Consider the following 26,328-nt stretch of genomic DNA (forward strand, 5'->3'; position numbering starts at 1 on the left):
GATTTTCTTCTTCTTCTTTCTGCTTGCTATCAACAGGACAACTTTGGCTTGTCACTGTTTTCCAAAATCGTTCCAAATCACTGACCGCAAGCCTACTTCGTTAGGGAATAATTGTGATTAACTCTAAATTTCTTCATGAATAGAAACATTGCATAAACATCATATCCCGCTTCTAGGCGGGCGAGGACCCCAGAGGGTTTTAAGGTCACATTATAGCTTCATCATCATTAATAACAATGTGATAAATCTGTGTTGACTTGCTGTAGAAAACAGCAGTCTTTCGTGGTAAAGTTCAATGCTTTTGTGTGTGTGTTTATCCTTCCATCATCCCTCTGTGGAATACATCGCCCTTTGCTCTGGACAGACAAGAGTGCATGCCTGCTAGAGGGCTCAGGCATGTTAACATGAACATGTCATTTCAGGGCATCTCTTCTCTGCAGATTGGCTCATTCTTGTGTGGTACCACTCTCTCAAGTGGCTTTCAGTGTCGTCGCTTTGCTCAGCTCAGGTCTATTTGTCTGTGAGTGTGTGTGTGAGATGTATCAGCATTTCTTAGAACTACATTTCCAGCGACAAGTGTTTCCATTGCTTGCTCTGAGTTTTGGCGTTTTATTGTCTTTGTGCTCAGAAACCTGTTTTTGTACGATGAAATTTAGACCCCGGGAGTGAGCTGCTTTTTAGCTGCAACGAGGGCAGTGTATTTAACAGCATTTTGATGCCTATAGATGTCATATGAAATATGTAAATGTCCTTTTTGAAGAATTATTTGAAAGAGTAAAAAAAAAAGTCAATGAACACCATTGCGCAATGAGCACCATGAGTGCCAGCGGCTTTTCCTTAGGGCACCCATGGGTGCCACTTCACGCACTTTGGAAGCCAGCGTCCCACAGCCGGCATCCAGTGCACGACTACAAAATAATAGCCTTGATGTGAAAAGCATCTCCATGTAATTCAAACACTTTATACAAGTAAATAAACTGACTGACATCCTTCATGATTAACCATATAACGTATTCCTCTCTAATATGGCATTGCATGCACTTTGATATGACATGGGAGTAACCTATGGACACAGGGCACACGCCCTGAGGATGATAGTTCGAGCAAGACCAGAGATCACTTTCATCCGTGCACATGCACTTATATGGAAAGGCATGTTATGCATATCAAGATATATATGCTCAAGATGTAAATATCACCTTGCATCTTTCGCTGCTTTGCAGAGTGTGTTCATTCATCACTCTGTCAGTTGTTATCAAGCTGAATTAATTGAATTGGCCGAGTTTGCCCTTCACAGTGCAGACGGAGCTCTCGGTGCTTCTCTGAGGAATCTTTGTTCCTCACGCGGCTTTAATGTGTTTACACCTGCTTGTGGTAAACAACAGATTAACGTCACGGAATGTAGGTAATATCCACAAGCTGCCAGAAACGCCCATCTGAGACACTGTCGGCTTCTTCAGTCTGTTTCTTCTGTCTGCGGTGATAACGCATGTCTCAGCAGTGGGACTTTCTTTTATTGTTGGATGTATTCACCCCCAAACACAGCTGACTAATCAACCTCATGCATTGCTTTTACTGTATCTTCATGAATGTTCTATTCTGACATGTATGTGTATGGAGAATGAGCTGAAGTTCAACATACTAATTTTGTTTGGGTCCAGCTCAGTCTTCATGAGCGATCCGGCTCAGGGGTCATCCCCAGATCTAAAGTTACGGATGTTAATTAATGGGAGCATTAATCTGCTAGAGAAAACCATGTGTCTCCATTGATTCATTGTCAGTAACACTAATGTCAATGGTTATGTTGGACTAAAGCTTGAAACATTCATCTTTTCTTTTTATATTAACCATGGTCTACTAAATGTCAGAAACCACTGAAAACTTGGTTCTTTGAAGGGGATGTTTACAAAATGTGTTAGTTTTCTCTGACGCATTACAATAATATAAAAACTGAAGTAAACAGGACATCCTGACATAAGAAAAGCTAGACCTGGTGAGGCATTTATTTCCTTACTGACTTTAAAGCAGCGGTCCTCAACGTTGTTTGCCCCACTTACCAATTTTGTGTAAGACAGTATTTCCACTGGCCGGCCTTCACGATGTATGCAAAAAAATATGACGTAATAAATATCATGCAATAAATATGATGTAATGAAATGATACGACCGGCATGAAAACAAATATAAAGTGCATAAAAATACACCTCCCATTACACTGAGCTTGTTTCTTCTGCAACGAGCTGATCCCGTCGTGGGGTGATGGGAGACAACAACACCCAACGTGTGTTCTGTATGTCCAGTCGACTCCATAACTTAAACCTTTATTCCAGTCTACTCCATAACTTAAACCTTTTGTCCAGCCTACTCCATAACTTCAACCTTTAGTCCAGTCTACTCCATAACTTAAACCTTTTGTCCAGTCTACTCCATAACTTAAACCTTTAGTCCAGTCTACTCCATAACTTAAACCTTTATTCCAGTCTACTCCATAACTGAATGCCCAGATTCATCCATTTTTAATAAAACGTCTCTCCGTCCTTAATAATCAATCACATTTCTACTCTGTGGTTGGGGACCGCTGACTTGAACCACTTAAAGGGGCTCAAAACTAGATTCAGAGCATGTGGTCTGCCTCTTCTTGACTCTCACTGTAGCGACGGCTGCCCCAGCAGCAGCAGTGCTCACGTAGTTAACACTGTTCACCTCAGGCAGAGCTGGACGGTGGGGGGCTAAATTAGCGTAACGACCTCGTCGGGAGGGAGGGGCGCTATCATCTGTATCTGCCTTATAAGAACAGTGCAGAGCGGTAGCCCTTTTGCTAGCTTACGTGCACCAACATGCACCGAAAGGCCTACGTGGTCGACCCTTTCTCTGTAAACAAAGCACAAAGAATGATTTTGAAGAAAACTGTTTCCCAGTATAACACTCTGACATGCAATCTCAAAGTTTTTTGTTTTTTGTTACTAATTTGTACACGCTACATTAAGCAGCCATTAGCAAGTAGCGATCCATTGGCAGAAAGATACGGGTCTATATCCTTCTTTCTGACGATGTAGCTGCAGCTGCAGCGCTAAGTTGCTCGCCTTTTCCTGAGCCGCTGCCCATTTTTCATCGACTCCTTCTCACTGATGCCCCTCTATACAGTCCATCGGAGATAAAACTGTACATTTTAGAAAGTGAATTGGCAAGAGGACGTTGAGCTGATTTGGCAGCCTCCACTGAACCAAAGTGCTGCTAAAAACCCATCTGATTGAGATGAATGGAGGAAGGGCCCTCTGGGGTATATTTGTTTGCGAGGCATTTTCAGGTGACTGATGTAAAATATTCACAACTTCAACTGCCTTTAATTCCGAACATGGCTTTTTTTTTTTTTTTTTACCTCACCCCAATGAAGACGGATGCCAAAACAAAGCTGCTTTTAAGAAGAGCACTGGTCCCCTGGTTTGGAGAGATAATATAGTTTAAATAGTAGAAGTGCTTGGCCTTGAGGCCTGGGCGACTCAGAGCAGCAGCATTGGAAAATAATCAAAGACGGAAAAATGAGATAAGAGTGCCGGAGAAGAAGGGAAAAAAAAACGTCTCTGCTGTTACATAGTGTGATGAATCAGCCCCTCCATTCCTGTAATTTCCTCTGAGAGCCCCAATCATTTGTCAAACATTTTGCGGGATGAGTTAAGGTGTCATGTGCGACTGCACAGAAGAGATGAGACGAGGACCGACGGGCCTTATTCAGTGGGCCTTTAAGCCCGGGATCGGGGAAGCGGCGGCGGCGGCGGCTCCGCAGGAAATTCGGCATCAATCAACGAGCTTACCTTTTTGATTTGCGGCCCAGGCGCCTCTGTATTGAAGATTCATTAAACTAAAGTTTAGGAGGAGAATATCATTGACAGGGGGAGGATGAGGAGGAGCAGCAGCAGCAGCGATGAGGAATGTTTGACACAATTTGCCGCGCGAAGCCTTTAGTGTTCAGTCAGCCGTGCGGCGATGCACTTCATTGTGTCGGGCCGGGGGAAGAGAACACAAGTACAAGTTCGGGCTCCAGAAATCTGATTACGGCTACCGAGGAAACCGGTTTCAGAGAACACGGCTCCCTGGGTTCGGGGGGCAGTTTGATGGCAGGATAAACAAAACAAAACAAAGCGCTGCATTATCACAAGCGTGGATGAATAATTCATTACTGGCAGATATTTGTTTCTTCTTCGTTATTCAGAAAGAAACATAAATGTCCTTTCTTCTTGTCTCTTCACCATGTCTTCAACCCCTTTAACCTTTTAAAGGGATCCACAGGTTTGCTTTCAGTGATACGCGACGGGTGAAGGAGACACAGATAATTGTATGGGATGAGTAAATGGATGATAGCGCCTGGATTACTCTCATATCTCATCTCCAATGTTAAGCATTCCCTTCTATTAGCTTCCTAGCTTCCTAGCTATTTCTCTCAAACATATAGCTGGGTCAAAGAATATGCAGAATCCGATATGCTTATTTGGCTTCTTTACAAGTGACGGATACTTCCTGTAAAATAGCATTGCTTACAGTAGCTTCCTTTTGAGCGTCTCAGTGAGCAAAACACCACATACAGTATTAAATTCCACTTTCTTCTACCAAAGGTTCCCCTCTGTTCCCCTGTGACGTTAAGAGGCTTTTTATAAATGCATTTTTCCTCATAATAATCTCATTCTGATGCTTTTTTTTCCTTCCTCTTCTGCTTTCTCTTGCTTATAGTTTAGAAGCTTATCCCTCACTGGTTGACATTATAGTGTAAGCCAGTGCAACAAAGTGGTCTTAAAACATGCATTGAAATCCTCAAAGACTGAATAAACAGCAGGAAAACGCTCCTATCTCAGATGCAAATGTGGATTTGCACATCTCCCTCTCCCGTGGTGATTAAGCCAACGACAATTCTTGAAGGTGCAGCGAAATGAGGCGATTCTGAAATGAACCATGATTTTCATGAAACATTAATGGCTGTCTTGTGCTTTTTTTATTTTTCTTCTTCTAGTTCCAGCAGGCAGAAAGTGCAGCCATTTAAAGCTTATTGTTGCTCATTCTGACAACACAAGCTCACTAAGTGACATTTTATGCCGTTTATTCACACTCTGGATTTGCTGAAGTGATGAATCTCCATCGGTAAAATGCTCTCACCTAACCAGTTTTATAACAATATTAAATCCTTACAATTTTAAATAATAGATGTGCCTTGGAGCTGTGTGTATCAGTGGACTATGTTAACAGGCTAAGTGCTGTGCTGCCCTTCCAAGGCCCCAGACCGACAGAGCACAGCTTCTCATCCATCTCTACACTCTGCAAGACGAAGCGTAATCTCATTTAGATTATGCCGCTATTTTAATTGCCAACTTGTAGCATCATGTCTTCGTACCGGGTTAATTTTATTCAATTCATCATCTATAAATATTCAGTTAAATCAGACATTATATTGTGGTGACTTCCTACTTGGCCGAGTGAGGGAGAACACTTTAATACATGTGTTTTATTGATTTATTTAACATTTCCTACTCATTCGTCTTCATGTATTTGTGTGTGTGTGTGTGCGTGTGCGTGTGTGTGTTCTTCTTTTGTTTTATTATCCTGCCTTCTATATTTGCTGTAGTTATTTCCCACAAAAAGCATGTTTAAACTAACTTCAGAGTGTTCTTGTGGGAACACAGTATTCGACTCTCTCTCTCTCTCTCTCTCTCTCTCTTTCTCTCTCTCTCTCTCTGTCTCTGTCTCTGTCTCTCTCTCTCTCGGTCTCTCTCTCTCTTGGCTGTACGACCAGCAGCTGAGCAGTTAAATCCAGTTACGGGGGCCAACACCGCGCCGATAGCTGAAATGACTCGTCCTGAGACAGCACACTCTCGCGAGCTGCTGCGTTGTGTTGCCTGAGAGTGGAACTATGTCAACTTTCCAAGCAGCGGTGTTTGGCAGCAAGGCAGAGCCCACATGTTCACCGGCGGGCCGTAACATGAAGGGCTGACTTGAGAACGTTCGCCTGCCGCTGCTTTGAATACGCACACGGGTGAGAAATTAAAAGGGAAATTGTCGACTCTTTTAGGCATGAAGGAATACTTAGATGAAAATGATAAATCATCTATGCTGTGGCGTTAAGTCATCAGATCTCACCGCAGTTGAGCGGTTATATTAGATTTAGGAAGCCCGTGTGAGGCCGCGTGCACACCGAAACGCTCGTCACTCCCGTTAGCCCCCGTCGCGTTGATACCAACGTCTATTATTGTACCAAATCCATCAACACCCAAAATAACATCTCGGAGGCATGAATACGGCGGCGGCGGCGGCGTTGCTGCTTATAGACGCTCCATGGGCTTGTATCCATATTTTTGACAGTATTTTTAATTTGCGTCTTTGTATGGACTTTGAATCTTGCAGAGACAGACAGGGATCTCCACTAAAACACCAAATAAAAAAGTATCTTTGGGAAGAATGGCATTCATGCTTCCAGAGAAGCACAGTGCTGATCAATCACCCCACTAAGATACTTTATGGAGATTCTTCCAGTGATTTGTCAGCCGTAGTCAGCTCTCCTTTTTCCTCGCTGTAGGGCAATATTCTATATGCCCATATGAAGATTGTGAAGCTTAGCACTAATCTGATAAGAGTTGTATTTATTTAGCTTGCCAGCTTAAACGCGTGCTTGTTCACGGATTCTGTGAACAATGGTGATTTGCAGAAGACATACAGATAGAGCGCAGGAGGAATACGGCTTTCCCCTAATGCAAAACTAAAATGAGTATTGAGCTTTGGGAATTTATTAAAATTGATCATTTGCCTTTTTTGTCATATCGTGAGAACAATAGTGTGAGGGGAAAAAAACAACAACACACTTCTTTTACCACGGTGAGATACATTTGCATCCATCCATACAAGTCAGCCCGAAAGACATTTGAATAAGCTAAAGATTTTAGGACTCTAGAGGTTACGCAAGATGTATTTTCATGATTAATTAATTCTAAAGGAGCATTTAGACAGTGAGAAGACATCAAACGGCAAGCCTAGAGGGCAAAGAGAAATTCATAGTAATAAGATAAACAAGTCACGTCCGCAGCATGTGTAAGCATCGCAAACTGCTTATTCTAGGAAAGCCTTTAAGTGCAATTAAATGTTCCATTAAATGCAGCTGTTAGTTATTCCAACACAGTCAGCACAATTATCTTGTACTCAATTATGGCACATTAATAATTCCCCCACCAACTGATCTCTGCCATTTGCATATCACATTGTTGGAATCACTTGTATGTTTTCTGGCTTTTAGCAATAAAAAAAAAAAGGCCCCGTAGGGTCTTGAAAGTCGTGAAATATACAAAAAGGATTTTTCTTTTTGGGGTCGATTTCTAATAGAGAAGGCTGACTGTGCACACATGCTCTGCTCCACTGGGTTCTTTTTTGCAGATGGTCTCATTGCTATGCATAGAAAAGCCATCTTTAGATTTGCATTTGGTCAATTTTACTCTTTAGGTTGGACATCTGTCTGTGTTAGAAATTAATTTGTGGATCCCTACGGAGGCCACTCAGATTTTAATTAATCGTGTTAACGCATCAATAATAAAAAAGAAGAATTTAAGTCAGTTACTCTCCCTCTCCCACATCGCTGCTTCTGCCCTGCCAACCTAAAATGATGACATTGTTGTATTCAGAAGACACCATTCATGTAATTATACATTACTAAGCAGTAGCTCTGTTAAGTGTTTTCAAGGCGACAGTCGTATCCGGACGTTGTCCATGAAAGCCCATTCACAGGAACGCCTGAATGGGAATTTTGGCAAATTTTACACACACGCCTGCGTCCGTCCCATGAGCGAGTTTCTCGCAAACATTCATTTGGACTGAAGGACGAACTTATTCAAATTCAAAGGTCAGCTATGGGAAGACCAGGGATCGAACCGGCTACATTGTGGATTCAGGATGATCACTCCCCATGTACTGCATGAGAATTTCACACAGTACAAAAGCACAAAGTACACAGACATAAAACGTAATTAATAAATACATGGAGGAATGCCTGTACTTTCGTGGAAATGTTTACGTTGCGGCATTAACAGTTTATGCTGCTGCGATGGCCATGACTCTTGCTGACTTACCTATTCTTGGCGTTTTGCCAATACAAAAACTACAAAAAACCCTATCTCACAGAGATAACAGCAACATTTTTGTTCCTCCAAAGTGGGGTGTGACAAAACAAGTTTGAGAAGCACTGCTGTAGCCTCACAAACTCACTCGAGAATCCATGTGTGAACTATAAAAGTGCACTAAGCAGAGCAACCACTGCAACATACGACCCAAAAATTGGCTATACCCAAAAAAAAAAAAACCTTTTCGAAACATTTAAACTCAAGAATAAGCAATGACGCATGCAGACGATTGGCTCAAAGTTGTCATATAAGACGGCATTGAATTGTGCCCCAAAAAAAAGCTGTTTTAAGAAAGCTTGAGTCGAACAACCCACTGGCGGTCCTTCAGCATGCATGTATAAGTGACCACCTAAAACATCATGCATTGTGCTGCAGCAGAATGTGAAATTAGCTGTGGACGGACACATTTGTGCTCACTCAATCACTCACGGGCGCACATACAACCAATCTCATGATCTCCCTGGTGGATTAAAGTGTGACAGTTTCGAACAATTGTCTAAAAGGAAAAAGATAATGACATTTTTAGACGGACATGGTGAGGCGGTGTGAGAAAAAGAAAGTACATAGAGAGCCGCCAGCTTTTATTCATCCTCAGGTCTCTCTGAATATACTTTCTCCATTGACCTTGTAGATGTCAAAAGCAAGACAACTATTTTTGCCCACAGCAGTAGAAGTCTTCTTTCTCCTTCTGGCCGAACACCACAGTTGCTGTCATTAGTCTGGCAAGGAGATGATGTTACTTGGATTGGACTGTTGGGAAAATATTAATAAAAGAAGACACCGTCACGGTGTTTCAGTAATAATTTGCAAGTGACAGCGAAAGGAGATGGATTTCCCTTCCGGGTGGCAGTTTATCTTTGCTGCCCGTGGAGCTTAAATATACGCATGCTACAAATCAGTCTTTTGTCAAGGGTGATCGAGCTGCGATTGTGAACAATCTGACCGTGAGCTGGGAAGGAGAAGAGGGACTCTAGAGTGTTCTTTAGGTCTTCGTGTTTTTTAGCAAACATATGCTGTTATGTCTTTTAGCCTTTATATAAATTAGTTGCATTTTTGTGAGATATTTGAATGGCTGTCTCAGAAGGTATTCTGTTTCACACTGACAAGTCGTTGCCAGTTACTTGTCCTGTATATCTCTTTTGCCTTTGTCTGAAAACAGCTTATTTACTGCTTCATTTAGCCTACTCTATAAACCTTGTGCAATTATCAGGGTCTTTGTGTGTGTTCATGTTGGCCTTTGCGCTCTTTTTTCATTTTTTTTTACATGAACAATCTCAGATATGTGCAGCTTATCGATCTGTTTTTCTTTTTTTGTGCCACAAAAAATAGCTCACCTGAGTGTAATACAACCTAGAGCAGCAGAGCTATCAGCATGAACTCATTTGTAAACACAACTCGGACCATTTTAAAACCACTTTGTCTCCCTCTGGCCCTTCAAAAGTACAAAAATCCTGCCTTTTTATCCAGTATAACTTATAGTGAATACACAGACTCCGTTTGGGCAACTCAATGTTGAAGAGGAATAGGATTAGTATAATATGTCTGCTACGCTTGCACACACTTACTGCGTTAAAAGCCATTTTTATACAATGCATCTTAATACATTAGTCTCTGATTAATTATTACAGCAAAGTGTAGCTCAATGGTTTTAAAAAAAATCAGCAGTCTCCATAAAAATGGTATTTCTGTCATGCTTTCTTTGTATTATTACTATATTCAGTCAACCCACCTATTGAATCAGAACATTTTAATTTACAATGATTCTTTTTAAGCCAGAAAAAAATGAGCCGTGAGCTTTAATAGATTACCCAACAGGTAATAGAAATAAACACATCTAGCTGTGGATCAGTTACCTGCCGGAACAGCTTAAAAGAAGCTTAATTTGTTCCAGAGAATCATTTCCTCCTGGCACGCCAAAGGTACTTTAAATTAAAAACAGGGAGGAGACGGGTTCATTCCACTTGTTTAATGGGGAAACAAGGAAACAACAGATGCTCTACAAGAAACATAGTTTAGTTCTTGTTTGCCAACATGTTACATTCGCATTTGACACTCAAAGCTGGACTTTTTGCTCCTATTTTGGTCTCCACGCTGGCGGTAGAAGTGACGGGGACGTTGGCTTCTATTTCAGATCAGGTGGAAAGTTCAGAGTGCAAACCACAGGAATTTACCAAGCAAATAGCAACGTTATTTACATACACGAGGACACGTTGATGTTTATTGATAATTCAGACAAACAATGTCTTCTTCACAATCTAGACAATCCCTGCACACACACACACACACACACACACACACACACACACACACATCTTATTGTGTCCACAGGCCTCTGCATGAACACCTCCTTCCAATAAACAGGCTCATGGACAGAGTTGTCTGCACGTGTGTCAATTGATGTGATTTTTTTTTCTTTTCCCTCCTACATGTGTGCACCTGTTCTGAGTAAATTCACCCGACTCAGAATAAAATTAAATCAGGTCCCCTCACTGCCTCCAGCTGGTGCTTCCATCACTCGCGACAAAGCCCAGCATTCATGAGCGGACCATCTTTCTGATGCCGTTTTTTGGATTAAAGCTGTCGGATATAAATCCTCAAACCTGCAGCAAAGGTTTTTCTTGACAATTTATGTACACATAGCTGTTGTGTCAGATGCACACAGATGCCATAATGATGCATGGAGTGTGGACAAATAGGGTGAGCACATCCTCCATGTAGGCTGGCTGGGACATAACTCTCTCAGTGCCAAACCGGCAACTTCTGCCAACGTGTTTGGTGTTTCCAGACAAGCGCTTCCTGGATTTATACAAGAGTTCTCCTGGGACAGGAGTAACTCATGCTAAACAAACCTGTTTAGTTATTGAATATGCTCCAACCCTCAATAGCAGAATTTTGCTGTCATACATTCTCACAAGTAGACTTTACACGTCCCACACAGTCACATCATGTGTTTCGTGGTGAAAGTGGCTCTACACTGTTCTCTCCTGCACTACACTGTCAGACTGCCAGTGTGCAAACTGCACAATTATTAAGAGAATGGGGGGAAAATAAAGGGTGACTTTGACATGATTGAAGCAATCACACCTACTGACTATAATAACCCTATTCGGTCGGTTTTCAGCTTCACCACAAGCACAACAAAATTGCGAACGATCCCTCGTTTCACCACGTGAGCTCCCATTGTAGCAACTCGACAGGAGTTTGTGATATTTGCCCCTGATGTGGAGAAAAGAAAGCTGTAAAAAAAAAAAAGAAGAAGCAAGGAGTCTCTATAATCTTGCTCTGGCTGTCTTTATGCCACCAGTCACACTAAAGTCTAAAAGGATATTAAAAGACAATACCCACCCGAGCCACGGCCCGTTCACCCAGCTGCCGCCTGGCAAGCGGTACAGACGTATCTGCCGCCGAACCACCAGACATCAGAGCAGCGTGTTTCTTCAGACTGAGACCACGAAATGTAGTTTTACTATAGGGTTTTTCTGTTGTTGCAACATCATACCAGAAACTGCATTTGTTGCGCAACTCTGTGTTTGTGTGTTTCTTGACCGGTCTTGGTCTAGTGCTTCTATGAAGTCCACTTTTTGAGTTAATTTTCTGAAAAGATAGTGGATCATGTCCCCCACCATTTGTGATAATGTTGGTGATCCACTGACTTTTCCATAGAAGCACCATCAGGTCACAATCTTAATTCACTCAGTACTTCAACATATCCTCATATAACGGTTGTGCGATATCTATTTTTCCCTTATTGTCTGTGCAGCACGTGTTGATCCGCTCATTACATGCATTCAGTCTTAAAACAAACTTTTTCGTCTTCACAGGGAACAACTTGGTTTAGGGTTTAGGCAACAAAACCATTAGGTTCAAGTGGTGTTACTTTGTAGAGAAGAACACAACAAATAAGTTCAAACAAGCCCACAACAAAAAAGAAAACTACTTGACTTGGTGCCCATGTGGATTTTTAACTTCGGTGTGAGTTGCATGATAACATTGAGCCAAAAATACTTTTTCCTTTTAGACGTGCGTTCCCCTGTTGATGTGGATGAGCCTGAGGCCGAGCGGCAGGGTGAAAGGAAACACTAGTGAGCTCGCTATAAGGGGCCCCTCCCTTGATGTGGAGCATCCTGATAACTCGAAAGTCAAACTTGTTTGTGCTCCACGTGTGGAACATGTCCAATTTTCTATATCAGAGTGTGTTTACAGGCCTTAGGGGTGCAATATATTTTTTTTAAAAAGCCTTCTTTTCCGTATGAAGCCGTGTACAATCTGGTAAATGGCCTCCAGTGATGTCAGTCACATTGTGGGTGATGTCGGCATGTTTGACATGAAGAGGACATGTGGAATAAATAATAAAAAAAACACCGTATCTAGTTCTTTTTAATGGATGATAAGAATAACGATCTTAATAATAACTTCTCCACCAATTCAATCAAGCTTCCCAAACTGAGAGATTGAGTGCCAATCCTCTCACCACATCCCAGCCTGTGTGTGCAGATCTTGCATACCTCATGCAAAAGTTTTCATCAAGCAATTACATGAATCCTCAGGTGTGTGTATAATTGAATAGGACATGCTTACACTAGCATCACAATAGATTTTAGCATGTTATGGGTGTCAAGGGGCATTATAATGGGGAAACACAATGTCGAAATAAATTTGACAAATGACACCACGGCTTACTCATTACGCTCTGCTCCTGGGATCCTTATCGCAACTCAATTTCCAGCCGACAAGCTCACAAAGTTATAGGTCAGGTCTAAGTGATGGGATGATGAAGACGAGAAAGCGAAGGGTGTTGTTCGTTTTATTCGGCTTGACAGTTAGGCATGTGCGCTTTCTTTTAATTTTCCGTTATCTTCCCCTGCGTCTATATTTAATGGCATCGCTGTGTGTGTTTTCTTCGTGTGCATTATTATTATGTGCTTCTGTTTTCTTCCCTTTAGGTGACCGAAACAAGGACGGGCCCTCTCGGATGCAGTAACTATGACAACCTCGACTCTGTCAGCTCCGTTTTGGTTCAGAGCCCTGAAAACAAGATTCATTTGCAAGGTTGGCCATTCATAATTGAACTCCCCCAATTTCTGATGGAATTGTCGCAGTGTCTGTTCTTTGGCAAGTTTATAACTGCAGCATGAGCGTGTCAGAACGAATTTAGCTTCAATCACTCTTTGGCTTTTCTTCTTCTTTCCTTCTTGCCGTGCATCCTTGCCGGGTTATGAAGTGAGTCCTAGACTGTAATGATTCAGAACCAAAGTAGCAGAAATGTGCAGTGAAAATAAAACTTTAAGTGAATCCCAGCATATTGCATGTGACGTTAAGCATATGTGAAGCAAAAAAAATAGGGATATACAGATGTAGTGTACAACAGCCGTCTTTTCTGCAAGAGCCAAAGTGCTTGTAGCTCCATATTCCATACATCCATGTGACATTCATCATGTTTTTGTCCTTGACACAGGCCTCCAGGCCATACTGCCAGAGTACCTAAGGGCCAGGTTCGTGCAGGCAGCTCTCAGCTACATCGGCTGTAATGAGGAGGGCCAGTTTGTGTGCCGGGACAACGACTGCTGGTGCCAGTGCAAAGTGGACTACCCGCAGTGTAATTGCCCCGAGGTGGATCTGAGGGCGATGGAAGCCAGCGTGCTGAAAATCCGAGATTCCTGGAACACGGCCAACCAAGACTTTGAGGAGTCAGGTCAGCGTTCTCCTTTTTTTTGGTGCACTCATTCATCGGCTGTGACCCTCACACTGACAGCAAATTAGACTCTATTGTTAGAGGAGCCGATGGGCAAAAAAAAGAAGGAAAAAAAAGAGACCGAAAGGCGAAACAAGGGCCAATTACGTCCAATCAATGTGATGAGAATTCAACAGTACACAGAGCGGCAATGTGTAAAGCAGCATCCTGCAAAGTTATAAGAAATCAACGGAGAAGGGCACGTCATGGCTATTAGCTGCAATGACTGAGATTTGATGAATTTGCACTAATAGCTGTGGTCGAAGATTTGAAATTCAATCATTTTTACCTTTTGTCTTTCTCATAAATATAAGAAGACCCATTTTTACATATTTGTAATTGCCCTTTGGTAGATTGTAATGTAACCATTGTAAAACAATTGTTAAACATGTTGCAAAAGATATTACATACACTAGTCATAGGAATGAACAAATTATTAGCTAATTTCACTAATGTCATTATATTTTATTATTTTAAAATGAGTGGCTCATTATCAATACATTTTTTGTCGGACAATCTGGTAAATTATCATTAAAAATAATGACGATGTACAAATGAAGGTACTTCATCAAGTTGATGGGTAAACAATCCTTTCAATCCAATCCCGTCATAAAGCAGAATAATGATCGGCAACATTTCCCTCAGTTTCCCTGATACAGCCAGAAATATTAAAGGCAAAAATCTCGTTTCAGTTAAATCTGTCACATCCCGGTGCTCTTCAGCGTTCAGCCTGTCTGTCTGCAGAAATTGCATTGTGCAAATCTCAATTTTCATAAAAAGAAAGGGTAGCATTTACAGTAAAGCTTTTCGGGGAAGTCATCCCGCCCCATAAGCAAACACAGTAGCAGTATTCTGCTCGCTGTCTCTGATGTAATACTTTGCAGTTGATTTCCAACCATTTTACAGCTTACCATTTTGCTCCAGGTGTTCACTTGGGATGATTTGTACAAGCTTTCAAACAAGCATTTTTTTTCCAAAGTGCTGTTATTAGCAATCAGGCACACTGCCTGTCGCAAACTTTGAACATTTACTCAAATGTTGCACCCTGACAACGTATCACACGTTTGACTGAATGTTCCAACAAAGCTCTGTTTCTGTGTTCCCATCATTATTTAAACTGTGAGCTGCATCCACACACCCTGAGGGCATCGAGTCACTCCCAGCTCTGCCTCAAGCGCTTCTTTGTGCGCCTCGCTGGCTGAATTTGTCATTACAGGCTCTGCGCGTCTGTACTAAGGGCGACGTTCTTACCTCACGGCTTGCGATAACTTAGGCGGTGAGGTGCTTTGAGAGTTGCAGTTGCTGAATCCAATCAAGACAAATAAGTAAATTCCCTCGAAACGCCCGGGGATCCACTTGTGACTTGGATCAAATAGAGAACAAATGACATCGCCGATTAATAATTACGACTTGGATCGTTAAAGGAGGCTCCCATAGTCAGTTGATGGCGGACGGATTTGTTTGAACCTTCTACTGAATGAGGGATCGATCAGCATCTTCATTATATGGCCTCATACAGTTGCTTGGTGATAAGTAATGAGTCATATTCATAACGGTTAACTGAAACGGACGGTGTAATATCATACGTACACGTCAGTGGGCTCAATACGGATCCATGAGACCTTACACATTCTAATATTTTGGAGTTGTTGTCAAATTGATTGGGATATCTCTGTAAAATAAACAAAGACAGATTTGTGTTTAATTGTAACCTCATAATTTAGCAATTTAAGAAGAATCTGCCAAATGAGCCTCCTGGTACACATCATTACTCTACTCTCCAACACCAATTGCCCAGAATGTGTCTGTTCTTCTGCCACTCGGATCTGACAGTGACTTCTATTTATAAAATGGTACCAAGGGGAGGGGTGGGGTGTGTGTGTGTGTGTGGGAGGGGGGTTGGGGGGTTCAGAGGCTCACAAGATAATAATGGTGGACAGAAAGTGGGTTTCCTAGGTGTGAGCTATGGTTGTCCTGGTGATAAGATAATGGTCCAGCTCAGCAGCAGCATGCGGTTTCAACCTGTCACTGGAAACACAACACGATGACCAAGTTTAGCCACTATTCTGTGTACTGTACTTTATGAATCTATATTTTCCCCTGAGAATATAGTAGTGGACATGAAAATACACTCGGTCAACGGTTATTACCTATAATAGTTAACTTATTTTTATACCACCCTTCATAAAAGCACGAGACGGAACGATTCTGAGTTAAAGGTCAAGGTCACTGTGACCTCACAGAACAAATTGTTGTCCATAACTTAAGAATTCATAATGTTATAATGTCGAGTTGGGTAAAATGATGAAGTGATAACATTTTGGAAAAGACATGAATATAAACTCCATTGTGATGGATTGGCGGCACACTGAAACCGCAATTGTAGTATCCAATTATAAATATTATGATTATAATATTATTTAATGTAATACAAATGAATATGTGGAATTTTATCAACAAACACGGAAGCCGCACCGTGTAGTCGCTAGTTTTAATATCTAGGACACGGGAGCCCCCCGACCCCAAATACCCCTGTAATATATTTTATTACAAGCTGTTTAATCAGCTTATTAATTTCATAGGAACCTGTTACACACCTTGCATAATCACAAGGGATGCCATTGACACTTAATTGGTTTTCTAATCAAATGCTAAATCATCAAGATATCTTGAACTAATTAAGTCATTTTCTCGTCTGTGTTGCATTGACTTCCCCATGATTAGATTGATGATGATATTGTTATGGAAGGCCTCAGATGTGCATTGTGTCGTCAGCATACCGAATATTATGCTGTGTTCTCATGTCTATAATGTTTTATCAGACTAACCAGCAGAATTAGCCCCGGAGAAGTTATTGGCTATTCAATAATTGAAGCACTGAAGGCACAGGTAGAAAATCCACAGCCAACCACTGCCCCAAAGTGTATTTAGTATGAGCCTTCTTTTTCTATTTTCTATACAACAATCCCACTTCCAGTGAGTCTCTCATTTGGTTTGACAATAGCCAAGCGGGGAAAGAACTGAGCGAGTGAGAAAAGGGTTTAACTCTCGCCTCCCTTCTTCTTTCAGATGAGTTTCAGAACTTCGTCCGCAGGCTTCCTACTTTCTACGCCCTGAACGCGTCCGCCATCCAATACTTCTGGAAGATGGAGCCGACCGTCCTCCAGCGCTACCGACAGCTGGAGCTCGGCGGGCAGCAGCTCCTGAGCAAAGCCCGGCGCATCATCAACAAGCTCTTCACCCTCAGCAAGAGGTGTCGAACTCAGCCCAGAATCATTATGCTGAGGGAGAGGTGAGAAGCTGATAAGTATTCCTGCTGACTTCTTCTGTTAATACGGACGTGTGAGTCTGTGTGTGTGTGTGTGTGTGTGTGTGTGTAAGCCAGCCTGTGCTTGTGCATGTGTGAAAATAAGAAGAAGAAAAAAATCCAAGCCTGCAACCACATCACAAGTTCTTTCAAGCGAGCTGTGAACGGCAGTGCTCATTTATTTTCTTCGGCCCACTCTGGGCGCAGCACTTTGTTATTCTCTCAACTATGCATTATGCAAATAATACATACAATACGTTGGTGCTTTGATATTCAACGGAGGTCCCACTGAAGTGAGCTATAGTGTCACATCTGATGACTTTGCTGCACTCCCAGCCCAACTCTCCTTTACATCCATGAAATCAAAAGCCACCCTCCTGTGAAATTAAAGTGTGCAGTGTTTTAAAAAAGAATATGCCACGTTTGGGAGTTCTTCCCGTTGGTTAACTAGTCGAGACAAAAAAGTTTTCCATGTCTCCTCAGTAGATCGTTCCATCTATTTTTGTGTGATTCTTAAAAGAAAAAAAGTCACATAGTTTGCCAACTCCGAGCTGATTTTGTCAGTACAACTATTTCAGCCATGCAGGGTTTTTTTTTTTAGGAGCTGTTTGGGGCGAGAACTACATAATAGACGCTCTGCAATGTGATTTTTTTTTAGCTGCAACTTCATCTCTCATTGCCTCGGGGGATATCATTCCTGTTCATTCATTTTAACACTTACCTGCGACATCTTATCAGACCATACAAATACGCACAAGATGCATTGTTAACCTGAGAGCGGCTGCAATTTAAAATGTTCCGCTTTTGTATGGCCCGTTCAGCAAAGCAGATTCTAATCTTTTCGCAGCAACATGGCCAATGAACTACAGCGTTGATGCACTCTATCCTACATTATTTACAGCCCACTAAACAGCCAAATTAAATTTGTCCTTATTCATTATTAGAATGCACCAAGATTTTACCCGCCACTGAAATAAAAGGAAAGCAGCACCAAAAAAAGTTGTCTCTTTTCATGTGTTTTCACGGCATCGCTGTTTAGAAGAGGAGATACAGTCTGAGAAAAAGGACCCCTAGGTGATAGCCTTCACCTTTTATTTATTATTGTAGACTTACATCATACGGAGGAAAAGTATCTCAGAATTTGTATTGAAATGACACTTGTATTTGTCCTAATTTTGAATAGCTTACAGCTCTCCAGTCCACTGCAATGTGATTGGTTGAGCCAGTAATAGTCATTAAGTAAGCTGCGATGTTTAACTCCTGTTCTTCATGTGTATTCATTTTAAGTATTTCCTTAAGTACATGTTACTTGTTGTCCTATTAGATATATTAAACATGGCTGGTAGCTTTTATTTTGAAGGGGCAATGCTGTTCGGAGGCCATGTAGAATGGTAACAACACAAACCAAGTACTGACAATGAGATGAGATAATGAAGTAATACTTGGCATGTAGGTTAAGTGGTTATGAACACATACAGGCAAATAACACCATCTACACTGAATGCAATATTCAATATTTCTCAATGCTTCAGCTGGACAGAACATTTAGGGAGAGCAGCAAAGGCAGTAATGAGATGTAGTGGGAGTGATGGAAGTAAACTTTCAAACTTATAGATTCTGCTGTGTTGAATAACCCGGTGCTCTCAAAAGATCGCAGGAGACTCTGTGTTTTTTCATATGAACGCGCAAAAAATTGAAAAATGCTTTTAACTTGGTAAATTATATGGCAAACTCTACACAAAATTAGATGAGCAAATTACAAGTCTTACTTTGACAAGCTCCATACAAATACCCATAATAGAATGTTTTCCTCAATTACAGTTTCTTTCCATATTGTATTGTGTATAACGACCTAGTTCATGGATTTGTTTTTCTTCTTTTTTGTAAAAAAGAAATATTCATATATATCTCTGCAGCCATTATTCATGTTGCATCATGGGTCTTTGTCAGATAAAAAAGCAAACCGAAAACACTACGGCAAAAATCAATTTTGGAGTTTCTATTGTAACTCTCTAGTACAGTCTTTAACGATAAGGGGAGCATGATTTTTGAGCTTTCAGAGAACACAAGGTGTCCGAATATCAGGCACAGACGCAAACAACAAAAGATTATTTATTTTTTTGCTGTTGATAAATGGAACAAAAGTGGAGTGTCTTTTCAGAGGAGAAAAAAGTTTTGCTTACTCGTAAAAACTGAATCTGTAGCAGAAGGAGAAAGTTTGGGTAATGCATTGATCAGTGTGAAATGAGCTGACAGACAATGAACAGCTTGCAGAGTGAACACCCAGCTTCTCTCTGGCCCGCGCCGCACACTGCGCATCCATGACAGTGTACATGTCCTGCTGACACGACGCGCTTTATGATGGCGGGACAGCTTCCTCTCCCTCGCTGTGCACAGCCTCCACTCTGGAGGTGAGACATGCACAGCTGACTCTAACGGATGAGTTTCAGAGCCGCTGGGTGCTGTTAAGACTGGAAGCACATTGTGTCGACTAAATGTCACCGGGATTTGGTAGTCGGAATATTGTCTTATATTTATTAAAGAGGCTTGTTTGTTCAAAACGCTTAAGTTTATACAGACTCCACAAGCGGCTCTTCACCAGAAAATAAATAAACAATTTATATATATATATATTTGTGCTGTCGAGCGATTAGAATATTTAATTGCATTTATGTCATAGTTAACTCGCAATTAATCGCAATTTTTTCCCCTTTCATTTTAATGGTTTTTTCAACATAAAAAAGTGGAGAGAGAGAGAGAGAGAGAGAGAGAGAGAGAGAGAGAGAGAGAGAGAGAGAGAGAGAGAGAGAGAGAGAGAGAGAGAGAGAGAGAGAGAGAGAGAGAGAGAGAGAGAGAGAGAGAGAGAGAGAGAGAGAGAGAGAGAGAGAGAGAGAGAGAGAGAGAGAGATTCTATGACTGACACTGTATGCTTAGTGATCTGTGCCTGCAGCTTTGAAAAACACAGGTTATTTATTTGACAACCATTCTCACAGCGGTCACATGGTCAGTGATCGCATATGTATTTGATTTATGATGCTATATAAGAATGGCTCAGATATGAGAGAGAGAGCCATAGCAGTCAGGCTTTGTAGGTCCTGTCGTTGGATGTGATGTGTTTTATATCAGCTAGCTCCTCATCCTCCACAACGCTAACAGGCTACACGCTGTAGCATCCATTTAGCTTTGGCTGCAATAAGTTTGTTCTTCATTGTGGTGTCCATGTGTTTTTGTCCCAAGTCATCCATTCGTGTCTGGCTATGACGAGGGGGCACAGAGTTAGCATCAGCTGTGTGCTTGGCCATCGAGTGGTGTTTCAGACTGGATAGCTATGATGAGAGCTCAGCTCACAATGACAAACGGCTCATACCACTTCGGTCTTGTCAAAGGAACCGCATCTTATCATTCATTTTGCCGTATCACGCTCACCATCCATTCATTGCAAAACCGTAACGTTAGCAAAGCTTCCAAGCGCAAACGGCGTGCCTATTGTTTTGCTTCCGGATGACCTACATCCGGCGTGGTGCTCGCGAGAGAAAAAAGAAGAGAAATGAAAACGCGTTAACGCCGTTAATAAAATTTACGGCGTTAAAGCCATTCATAACACGCTAATATGGCAGCACTAATATATATATGTATGTATGTATGTATGTATATATATATATATATATATATATATATATATATATATATATATATATATATATATATATATATATATATAGTACTTTTTATTGAGTTGTTACTTTTGCCAGTGTGGGACGTTTGGGGACGAGTCTATATATGTATGTATGTATGTATGTACGTATGTATGTATGTTTTTACAAATGTGTAGTTGACTAGCTCCCCGCTGTTGCTGTTGTGCTAAAGCAGCATCAGTAAGCTAGCAGTAAGCTAGCAGGGAACTAGCAGCAGCGCAAGCTGACTACAGCGGGGAGCTAGCGGAGACGGCCATCAAAGGTAGTAGCGGCTTATAACCTGACTTTTACGGTACATCCATTTTGAAATGATTTTTTTTACTTATCTTTTTAGAAGCCTTATTCTTTATTGGCCTATATTTTGAATTAGAGTGACACATGTGTGTAGCATATTTCCTCATTTTAATACTGCATAATAAATGTAGGCAACACTGACATTACATTTTTTTTCATTTATTTTTCTCATTTATGTTTGACATGGTGTAATGCGTCACGCAACTGCCCTAAACATGTTTCCCGCGTGTATAAAATATCACCATTATCCATCACATTGCAGACAGTCTCATGATATAATCACATTAACTTTGCCATTTCGATGCAAATCGTGCATGAATATGATATCCAGGAGTCTCAATGTGTCACTTAAAATAGTTTTATCAAAACAAATTGCATTTAAATGTGTTGTATCAAATCCAACAAAAAATTTACATAACTCTTTGAGATTACGTTTTATAAAAAATATGTCTGTCCTTCACTAATAGCTGAAGCAGTTTTTATATCAGAGCTTTCACTTCCAAAGTATCAAGGTGTTCAGTTGTCATCTGAGTGGGAGAGACACTTTTGTTTTAAATGTGATGCAAATTACGTCCATCTGATCTACTTTGGTACTGGTGTGGGTGTGGGTGTGCGTGTGTGGGTGTGTGCGTGCATGCACATGCACCCGACATTTGTCACCATCGTCTCATCACCCTTTTGGTATCACTGAATACTGCCTTGTTGTATTTGTTCCTGTGTAGAAATGGGACATGTACTAAGGGAAGAACTTTATTTTGAAAAGCTGAAACCCGCCTCATATATTTGCTCTCAACTGAGCTTTGTGAAGTTGTGGAAAGAAACTTTGCGGACTTTTAACGGCTTTGATCTAATATGCATCATACAAGTTTAAATTCCCAGTGCCGCACACACACCGCTTGCAGTTACTCAAACAACTGCTGGAACAAATGTTGTATTATTCCTTCAAAAAATGTATTTTTTTTAATGTAAATTACTTATTCATGCACCATTGTTTGCCCTAAATTAATTGAGCAGCTGCACATGAGAACAATAACAAAACTGCTAACACGGCAAGACAACAAGAGAGGATTCAGAAAAGTGACAGATTTAGAACAAAGATAGTGAAAGACTGATTTATGACATATTTTTGTCATGCCATCTGCTCTTTTTTCCATAAACAGTCTCAAGATTTTGAATTTGTTTCTGAGAATACATTTAACTATTTTACATGAACATTTTCTGTATTTACATTTCGTGACTGAGGTCCTCTCGTTGGTGGAAAGTGGACGAGACTGTTTGGGAAAAGAAGAAGCGAGCTGGTTCCAGCACTAATCAAAATGAAACAATATCGCAGTCACAATCTGAGTACTCTGTTCTGTTGTCAGCTTGTCATGCAAACTTTTAGTGCTGAACTTTTTTCACTCACATTACATATTCTGCAATGTGAAGTCTGAAAAAAAAGTGGGCATGCGTCTCCGAAGAATAAGAAGGGATACTGAGCTGTGGCAGACTGTCGACCTTCTGCCCTCGCCGACATTGATTCATCCGAAAGCTAACAAGAGATATTAATCCTTAGCCAATATTTCTTGTTCTTTTTCTTTTTTTGCTTATGTGAAGATATGTACTATATATTATTTAGTCCATACATATCATTTTTTACCTCATAATTACAGTAAAAGTCGGGTTATGAGTCGCTCCTACCTTCAGTGGGTGTCCCCGCTGTAACAAGCCAGCACTGCTGTTAGCTACCCGCTGCTGCTAACTTCCAGTTGCTGCTGCTACTGCCCACGTCGACGCCGCCTGAGTCGGGCGTCGAGCCGGGGCTGGTCCTTCGGTGGTTGTCGGAGAGCGAGGGGGAACTAGCAGCAGCGCTAACTGGCTACAGCGGGGAGCTAGCGGTTAGCTAGCAGGGACACCGACCAAAGGTTGTAGCAGCTTGTAACCCGACTTTTACAGTATACAGGTACTTCAAATGTGTCACAAAATTAAAAAATTCCTTCCAGACATTACAATCGACCCGACCCCGGATCAAGCGGCTGCAAATGGATGAATGATCACAATTTTTCCTTTAACATGTTTCTGGGGAAGAAGTTTGTTTATTTTGTAAATACTTCATTTACAAAAAACATGGACGTATTGATATAAATACATTTTCTCTTGCAGGCCCTTCAGCTACTGGCTGAACTACATCCTCTCCATCATGTACTGCAGTGAGAACAACCACATCGGCTCGTACCTGGAGGAGACCCGGAGCTGCTCCTGCCCCTACGAGCACCCGCCCTGCCAGGGCGTGATCCCCTGCTCGGTGGGGGAGGGCACCTTGTGCGCCTCCTGCTCCTACGAGAACCGCTCCCGCTGCGCCACGTGCAACCAGGGCTACATGCTGAGCCAAGGCGCGTGCCGCAACGAGGTGCCCGACTCCACCGACCACTACATCGGCTTTGAGACAGACCTGCAGGACCTGGAGCTCCGCTACCTTCTGCAGAAGCGGGACAACCGCATCAGCATCCACGGGATCTTCGTCAGCAACGACGTGCGGCTCAACAACTGGTTCGACCCGTCGTGGAGGAAGAGGATGCTGCTGACGCTGAAAAGTAATAAATACAAGTCCAACCATGTCCACATGCTCCTGGGGATGTCTCTACAGATCTGCCTTACCAAGAACAGCACTCTGGACCCCTTGCTGTCGGTCTACATCAACCCGTTTGGGGGGAGCCACTCTGAGAGCTGGATCATGCCCATTGAACAGAACAACTACCCGGACTGGGAGAGGACTAAACTAGACCTTCCGTATGACTGTTACAACTGGACTTTGACTTTGGGCAACAAGTGGAAAACATTTTTTGAAACGGTCCACTTTTACCTCCGAAGCCGCATCAGAGCGCCCTCGAGCACCGGGAACGGAAGTGTATATTACGAGCCCTTGGAGTACCTGGAACCGGGCCGGAATCTGGGCTACATGAAGATCAACAGCATCCAGGTGTACGGCTACAGTATGCACTTTGACCCGGAAGCAATCCAGGACTTGATTTTACAGCTGGACTACCCATACACTCAGGGATCGCAGGACTCGGCCTTGCTGCAGCTGCTGGAGATCCGGGATCGGGTCAACAGGCTCTCCCCACCCGGAGCCCAGACTCTGGACCTCTTCTCCTGTCTGCTGCGGCACCGGCTCAAACTGTCCACCACGGACGTGGCCCGGATCCAGGCCGCGCTGCAGACTTTCAGCGCCAAGCAGCCCAACTCCATGGAATACGAAACAACCAAATTATGTAGTTAATAAGCGGGCCGGCGCGCAGACGGCACAACGGTTATCACACCGGCCTCGACGGCGACGATTAAGAGCAAATCTGGAGCCTCGCTGCGGGACATTCGTGGGACGTTTTCAACCGTCGTCATGGGTCTCCAGAGTGCATTCGAGATCCTCATGTCAGCTTTTCGTATAAATTTGTACAACATTGTAGAATTTAAGGAGGATTTCACCACACTTGCCTCATAGCGTCCTTTTTCTTTTTCCTTTCTTTCTTCTTCTCCTGATGGAAATAATAACTTCGGCAGTTAATAATATGAATTTAAAGCTCTCCCACCACGGATATGTTGCCAAGTGTGCTGACGTTTGTAGGTTGCACAAATTTGAAATTGCTCTCATGTGTAAACAAAAGCTTTTGCTGATGAAGTATTACCCAAGCAATGTTATCACCTCACGGTTATAAACATGTCAACACCAGCATGTTTTTTGTTTGTACTTTTCCTCATCACATTGATTTCCCAAGCTCAAAAAAATAAACACACATTTTCATTTTACTATCATCTTTTAACCCGGCACATGATGGGCACCTCGTTGTTTTAAGAGTTTTCATTCAACAATAAACTCACTCCTTTTTTTAAGCTGTACACAGTTTTGTAAGAAAAAAAAGAAGAAAAAAATCGAAATGAATAAATAGATGCTGTATTACTCCAGATTTGCAGACAAGAAAACAACACCGTGATCACAATATGTTATATGTGCTTTTATTTTTATAATGCTGTTGTTTGTGAATCTAAAGAAGGAAAAAAAAGTCTATAAAATGTATAATACAATTTGTTAATACACTAAATAAAACAACTTTTTATGTGTGGTCTACATATCGTTCACTTTTTATGCAAAATATATTTATTTTCACCTTCTGACAATACTATTCATAACCAATTTATTATAGATTGTGACATTAAAAGACAGGACCTTTGTTAAGGTTGTTAACAACACCTTCATTAAGGTTGTTAACACCTTCATTAAGTTTGTTGATACCTTCGTTAAGGTTCGTTACGCCTTCATTACTTTTTTTAACACCTTCATTGAGGTTGTTAATAACACCTTCATTAAGGTTGGTAACGCCTTCATTACATTTTTTAATACCTTCATTAACGTTAACACCTTCATTATGGTTGTTATTAACACCTTCATTATGGTTTTTAATAACACCTTCATTAAGGTTGTTAATACCTTCATTATAATTGTTAATAACACCTTGATTAAGTTTGGCAACGCCTTTATTACGTTTTTTAACACCTTCATTAAAGTTATTAACACCTTCATTCAGGTTGTTTACGCTTTCATTAAGGTTGTTAATAACACCTTCATTAAGTTTGTTACCGCTATCATTAAGGTTGTTAACACCTTCATTAAGGTTGTTTCCGCTTTCATCAAGGTTGTTAATAACATCTTCATAAAGGTTGTTAATACCTTCATTATGATTGTTAATAACACCTTCATTAAGGTTGGCAACGGTTTTATTACATTTTTTAACACCTTGATTAAAGTTGTTAACACCTTCATTTAGGTTGTTTACGCTTTCATTAAGGTTGTTAATAACACCTTCATTAAGGTTGTTGATAACACCTTCATTAAGGTTGTTGATAACACCTTCATTAAGGTTGTTAATAACACCTTCATTAAGGTTGTTGATAACACCTTCATTAAGGTTGTTAATAACACCTTCATTAAGGTTGTTGATAACACCTTCATTAAAGTTGTTAATAACACCTTCATTAAGGTTGTTAATAACACCTTCATTAAGGTTGTTAATAACACCTTCATTAAGGTTGTCTGCTTGTGTATTTTTCAGTTATCTGTAGTCTATGTCATCGTTAAAGGCATTATTTTGTTACTATCATGGCATATCAGATGTTTTCAAAG

The 26,328-nt window shown here is 41.4% G+C and overlaps 1 protein-coding gene across 1 annotated transcript in view; it reads left to right on the forward strand.

The window, feature by feature from the left end:
* brinp3a.1 (bone morphogenetic protein/retinoic acid inducible neural-specific 3a, tandem duplicate 1) overlaps positions 1-25,242 on the forward strand; it is a 47,823-nt gene extending 22,581 nt beyond the window's left edge. Inside the window, exons 5-8 of the mRNA XM_068589887.1 lie at positions 13,090-13,195; positions 13,602-13,838; positions 16,947-17,169; positions 23,316-25,242. Coding sequence (XP_068445988.1) covers positions 13,090-13,195; positions 13,602-13,838; positions 16,947-17,169; positions 23,316-24,432 — 1,683 coding nt within the window. The 3' untranslated portion in view covers positions 24,433-25,242. The remainder of the gene's footprint in view (positions 1-13,089; positions 13,196-13,601; positions 13,839-16,946; positions 17,170-23,315) is intronic.
* The last annotated feature ends 1,086 nt before the right edge of the window (positions 25,243-26,328 follow it).

Source organism: Clinocottus analis, unplaced genomic scaffold, assembly GCF_023055335.1.
Source record: "Clinocottus analis isolate CAN_PGR_092001 unplaced genomic scaffold, fCliAna1.0.p SCAF_23, whole genome shotgun sequence".
Classification (NCBI taxonomy): Eukaryota; Metazoa; Chordata; class Actinopteri; order Perciformes; family Cottidae; genus Clinocottus; species Clinocottus analis.